This window comes from Spinacia oleracea, chromosome 6 (assembly GCF_020520425.1).
Source record: "Spinacia oleracea cultivar Varoflay chromosome 6, BTI_SOV_V1, whole genome shotgun sequence".
NCBI lineage: Eukaryota > Viridiplantae > Streptophyta > Magnoliopsida > Caryophyllales > Amaranthaceae > Spinacia > Spinacia oleracea.
This window is the reverse complement of record NC_079492.1, coordinates 53,732,986-53,738,845: the sequence shown is the minus strand read 5'-3', so window position 1 is coordinate 53,738,845 and position 5,860 is coordinate 53,732,986. Positions and strand designations below refer to the sequence as shown.

At 34.4% G+C, this 5,860-nt stretch overlaps 1 protein-coding gene across 6 annotated transcripts; it reads right to left on the bottom strand.

Annotated features, from left to right (window-relative positions):
- Window positions 1–669: 669 nt before the first annotated feature.
- LOC130463778 (uncharacterized) lies at window positions 670–5,638 on the bottom strand. Of its 6 annotated transcripts, none has more exons than XR_008923911.1 (6): window positions 5,196–5,629; window positions 4,931–5,048; window positions 4,603–4,659; window positions 1,240–1,510; window positions 1,048–1,146; window positions 670–965 (listed from the first exon to the last, which is right to left on the bottom strand). XR_008923911.1 is itself a non-coding variant. In XM_056833008.1 (6 exons), the coding sequence occupies exons 3-6, from the start codon at window positions 1,498–1,500 to the stop codon at window positions 915–917; spliced, it is 318 nt and encodes a 105-aa protein (XP_056688986.1). In that variant the 5' UTR covers window positions 1,501–1,510; window positions 4,603–5,048; window positions 5,196–5,623; the 3' UTR covers window positions 670–914. The 6 variants fall into 6 exon arrangements, 2 of the variants coding, with proteins under 2 accessions (XP_056688986.1, XP_056688987.1); XM_056833008.1 differs by having other exon boundaries at window positions 1,240–1,309; window positions 1,403–1,510; window positions 4,603–5,048; window positions 5,196–5,623; XM_056833009.1 differs by lacking the exon at window positions 4,603–4,659 and having other exon boundaries at window positions 1,240–1,309; window positions 1,403–1,510; window positions 5,196–5,623.
- Between the last annotated feature and the right edge of the window lie 222 nt (window positions 5,639–5,860).

Genomic DNA, 5,860 nt, shown 5'->3' with positions numbered 1-5,860 from the left:
GAGAGATTCTTTTCCTTGGGTATGAGTATCTCCTCGATCCCTAATTTGATACAAGAGATTATTTTCCTTGGGGAATACCAAACAACTAATAATGGTAACATATAACATTATCCTTTCTCCCTTCCTTATTATTTCCATTATATTTCTTTTACTACATTCACACCAAACATGCACTAGTACAAAAAGGGGATATTTCTACGAGCCTAAAAGGGGTTATTGATTCGTATTAAGTGCGAAGCAAATAAACTCGATGCAATTAAATACATTCAATTGCTTCGAGCAAGTGCGAAGCAATTAAGACTCACATTGCATTGCCCCTACCAATAATTCGAAGCATTAGATCGTAGCAAGTATTAAAATGTACTAGCAATTGCTTCGCACCTATCAATTATTCGAAGCAATAAAGGTTTCAGTTGCTTCAAACTTATGAATTATTCGAAGCAATTGATTGAAGTAATTGATTTGGTCTCAATCATAAGCCCTGAGCAATATATGCAATTTTTTAATTTTTAAAAAATATTCCCAAAGAGGGAATAACACCTCCATAACCAATGAGGCCATTTAGTACACCACACGTCCCATCATCTATCAACAAAGAGATTATCATTTGTCCCAATAATAGGCAATCACAACCAAAAAAATTAATCAACTACCACAAAATATAACCCATAACCAATACAAAATCATTAACCATTCAAAATCCATAAAATCATCCTAAAACGACATATCTGTCACAAGTTGTCCAAAACATCAAAATATTTCAAAATAAATAAAACTACAAGGGAAGACAAGATTTAACAGTTATAAGTAAATGTCTTAATATCTGATAATATTACGGAGTAGCTTTTTTAATTCTAACAAAAACACTAGACTTCAGGAGAATACAAAGTCTAAAAAGTAGTGAGCCCAACAAGTTAAAACTTTACGAATTTTCCCATTAGTGTAAGGTTTAGTTGTTTAAAATCCTGAAAAGAAAAAAAAAACAATGTTAACATATCTGATATCTAAAGAGATCATTAACTTAAATATATTTTAAAAAGTCTGTACCTTGAATAGATTTTCACTTCCACTATATGAGTGGACTATGTCATCCATGAACCTTGACGTATAATACCCACACTCAGTACCCCCATCCTGTTGAGAACACTAGAGAAAACAAATTTAATATATCATAGGTGAATAAGTCATTACTTAAATTAAATTTCCAAAAATGAAATGATAAAAATTGTAGATATTTACCACAGCAGCGCCCCGTTGTAATTGTGAACCTTTACTTTTCCCACCATGTGCATTATAAGTTTTGAAGGCACTATTCAACGATTATCATTCACAAATAGTGTGAGATAATGGAACAAATTAATCAATTTAGAGATAAATGTTGAAAAAAAAAATATGAACTTACCTATCCAATGCCACTAGTCTTATTGCTAGGCTACGTTTCTTCTTAATTGAATCAAATACGTGAACCGTATTTATGGTGGTATAAATCACAAGTAACATCCAATGATTGCTACATGTTTAAAAAACCAATGAACAAATTAACTATTGCTTATATGAAAAAGGAAATCCTGAATAATGATAAGTATGCCAATAGCGTGTGAGATAATATTTTACTCCTTGGAAACATCTATAATCATTAAATCAAATACTTATAGCTCTTGACTAGTGATTATTTAAAGTAATCAGAATATTTGAAATGTTCTTTTCATGGAATATTGAGTGCACTCCTTAGTGCATTGGAATTTAGGTAAATATTATACTTACAAATATATATCATTTACATATTTTTCATGTAAATATAATGTTGTTAATCTTTTACTTGTAGAACTATGGTCCTTTCTTTGACAAGAACCCCGTAGGACTAACCGGTCCGGTAAAGTTAGTCAGAAAGAAGAACAATATTGAGGTTGTGAAATAACAATTAACAAATTATCTCATGTAGTAAAGCAAAGGTATGCTTCAGATGATTTTCTATGGGCTATGGGTTGGGTGGAGTTTTACAGTACTGTTTTCTCTCTCCTTTACGTCCCTTGATTGACAATTCCAAATAACACCTGATTTGTCAACAATCTTCTCTCCCACAGTTCCATTTATTTTTTATTAAGAAACTCAAGCAGGACCCTTAACTAGTTAACATAATCTGCCACATGGTGGAAATAAATGATATCGATCAATAAGCTTCAATATTTGTATAAATCTATTCACTCAGTTTAATTAGACGATGAATTTTGTGAATATATCCCTGGTCCTACAATATTAACAACTAACAAGAGAAGAAAAAGGATAAAATGTCTCTGTCTGAGCCCCAATCTTACTTCAGCTAGCACCTTATAATATTTGTGGATAACCTTTTCTTTTGAAAACACATATATATATATATATATAGACAAGTCTATAACATTTGTATGTGTTGTCTATTGAAGAATCATGCTTCTTAAAGCTTGTGCACCTTTCTGATGGTTCCACCCTTAAGGCCAAGGTATTAAGGCAGATACTTGTACCTGACCAAGATTGGCTCAATTGCTGCACTTGATGTTATTTTACAGGGTTCCGTTGTAATTTTACTGAAAACGGGTATTGTTGGGGTGTGATGGGGGTGAATTCATTGGTGGCAAAGTGGCTCGGATTCAAGAAACCGTCATTGACAGGAAGATCGGCTATAAGGGGTTGTGTATACTACAAGGATGGCCATGGTTTTGAGTCAAAATTTCAGCAGTTTGTTGGGAATGGTGTTAGATATGGTATTGTTTGTTGTGATGATACTGCTGTTTATTGGTTTTTGACCTGGTGCCCATCAGTTCAAGGTACACAAAATACAAATCATGATCAACAAAAAGCTAAGCTAATTAAACCCTTAATTAAGGGCATCAGTTCATTGTGCTAAGGACCTTAACTGTTAGAACTGCTCACTACGGCTGTACAGAAGTACTGAACTGCTCCTAATGTTATCCTTATGCACTGCTTCTAATATTATCAAAGTGTCTAGAGGTGACTGCGTTTGTTGGTAGGATAATAAGGATGTAGATTTCATGCCACAGGCTAAGAGAAGCCACAAAATAATGTAGATTTCACGCCACATGCTAAGAGAATGAAAGAGACAAACAGGCTACACCCATATAAGAACCATAGAGAGGACTCTTGCTAAATGATTTGTCTATGTTTTTGAATTTAAAAATTTGACTCTACTCTCCATCTGCAACATCAATTCTACAAGTACCACACAATGACCAATAAATATACTCAGCTTTCACTGAGCTTTTTGTCTATACCTAGTCACAAAGAGAAACTAATTGAACTCTAACGCCATTCTCTAGCAAGTTGTATAGAGTAGAAGTTTAACGGATTTGGCCCATTAATCTTATTTATTATAATAAATCTTTGTTACATGTGAAAACTCAGGAGACTACTGGTCATTCAACAAAGCCCCCGAAAAAATTCAAGTCTAGTAGTGACGGATAGTACTCGGTCCAAGGTCCCAACAAAATGGGGACTTTATTTTATGGAAACAACTCAATAATGCAGGTTTATGTTAAAGACAAACACCAAGAATAATAAGAGCCGGACACCAAGAATAATAGGAGGTAACACTGAAAATCCACATAACTAATGGCAGAGAGCCACCTTGTTAATTAGCCCAAGGCCCCCAAACAACAGGGGCCATGTAATACAAATTGATGTTAGAGAAGACACCAGGAATGATGGAAACGAACAATCAAATCCAAAAAGTGAATACAACAATGCTTTAAAGCCAAAAAGAAGTATTATATTCAGAAAGCAATAAGCACCATAAGCAGATAGCAAGTAACCAGTAGTTTCTGTTTGAAGAGAATGAAAAAAAAAGCATTATGGCATTATGCACAAGAGAGATTTTATAAAATAAAGCTTATGCTATATGTGAATACCTAGAGAAGTCAAGGCATCCCTGTACACTATCGGTATCATACTATCAACATAAAGGAGGTCACGAGATATTACAAATTCCCGATGATAATTCTAACATACATATCACGAACAATTTTACGTTTAAATGGCTGCAAGAGACGGAAACAGACCTAAACAATAATGTTCGATACAATTGGAAGTTAAACAGGAATGGTAATGGTTGAGATAAGTAGAGTCAATTCTCCAATCATAAATCCGATAAGCCTTTAAAGTTCCCTTATTAACTTAATTCATTGTTCTGTAATTTACTAGTTACTGCAAAGTATTACTTACATCATGAACTCGAGTTTCAAATTTAATTGTAATTAAGAAAAGCATCTCAGGACAAACTAACTACTCTGTTTTTTCTTTTTTTGATTTAGAAGACCCCACATATGTCATGTGAATTGTGTTTGTTTGTTAATGGTGTAAGACCCCCCCATATGTAATCAAATTAAAGGCTCTACATGAAAGCATAATATAGGACTTGATATCAGACGAACAAATTTTTCGCAGAAGCTACTAATAAGATCTTCAGCACTGAAATACAACTTATAGTAGCTAAATCCAGGAATTCGAAAATAAAAAATATGAAGTGAATTTACACTCGGGTACACACAATAACAATCTGCAACAACACCTGAAGGCACTAACACAGAGTATAGAAGAAGCAACTCAAACCTGCATCATTTCCTTGCAGCATTCCCCCATCCAATAACACTAAGCCTACCAGCTACCCTACCACTCCAAAAGACCATACCAACGGCAAGAAAACAGAACCAACACATCATTAGAAAGAATCCAACGACCAGAAACAACTAACAACAAAGCACTCAAAATAGAATATAACAAACAAATCTAAATCAAATCGCAATAATTTCTAATTAGGAATAGAGAGACAGGAAGTCACTTAGAGCATTCAAGGTACATCAAATCACCAAGTCCTTTGACAACAGAATAATGTTGCACTTTCAATGTACAAAAAGGGAAAAATATTATATGTGCTAACCTCTAGAATCTCCTTTGCTATGTATGAATTCTCCACTTTGTCCAGAACAGGAACTCCCTTGCCAAAACTTCAACTTCTGAAAACCAACTTCAAGGATAGCAGGAGCACCCTTCTTTATCTACCATATGAGTTTTCAGAAAATTATTAGTTTCCATCCTCTTTAAGCAATCAATCTAAAACAATTACACCAAATTAAAGTTCTAATTATTTGTATAAGTAAAATCAGTTATGTTAAAGAAAATCAGTAGTCTTTTGCAATTAATACCTCACAACACCACCAACACCATTGAAACAAACATTTGGTGGGCAAGAAACACGAAAACCCCCCTCAATTCCGACTAATTACATCATGAATTGTAGAAAATTAAATCGGTAGTGCAAAAAACCATTCAATTACGATGAATGTTTGAATGAATCTTCCAATTCCAATGAACTCGAGTGTAGAACCGATAGATGAAAGTAACAGCTTGCTAGCAGCAACAATGGTGGATAGTATATTTTCATTGTTTTTTCTGATTTACTTTTTATGACTGAGTTTTCTTGCGAAGATTTATGGTTTTCCATAGTGAATCACTTCGCCCCGTGACCTGAGAAGTGCTCCGTGGAGACCGGAGAAGTGGAGAGAAGTGGGAGAGAGAGTAATGGAGGTTGCTCGTGGTTCTGGATTGTTTTATTGTTTTAATTTTTAAATTTTGGGGGAGGAGGGGTACAAGTTGTGGGAATCAAATGAATCGGCCCTTCTTGCGAGTTGTGGCCCATTCAATTGGGCCTTGCGCAGCTTGCTTACATAAAATCTAAGAATCTTGTTGCATCGTTTATAAATAGGCCGGAAGCGTTTTCTTCTTGGCGGATTTATTTCATGTGTAAATGCTTCGAACTCTATTAAGCCCGATGCAATATATTTGACAGAATTTCAAAATCTATCAAATG

Excerpts from the sequence above, each read along its gene's own strand:
- LOC130463778 (XM_056833008.1), bottom strand. The coding sequence starts at position 1,500 with ATGTTACTTGTGATTTATACCACCATAAATACGGTTCACGTATTTGAT. Across the intron at positions 1,310-1,402 it reads AGACTAGTGGCATTGGATAG|TGCCTTCAAAACTTATAATG; the intron begins GTAAGTTCATAT and ends ATCGTTGAATAG. Across the intron at positions 1,147-1,239 it reads TACAACGGGGCGCTGCTGTG|TGTTCTCAACAGGATGGGGG; the intron begins GTAAATATCTAC and ends TGTTTTCTCTAG.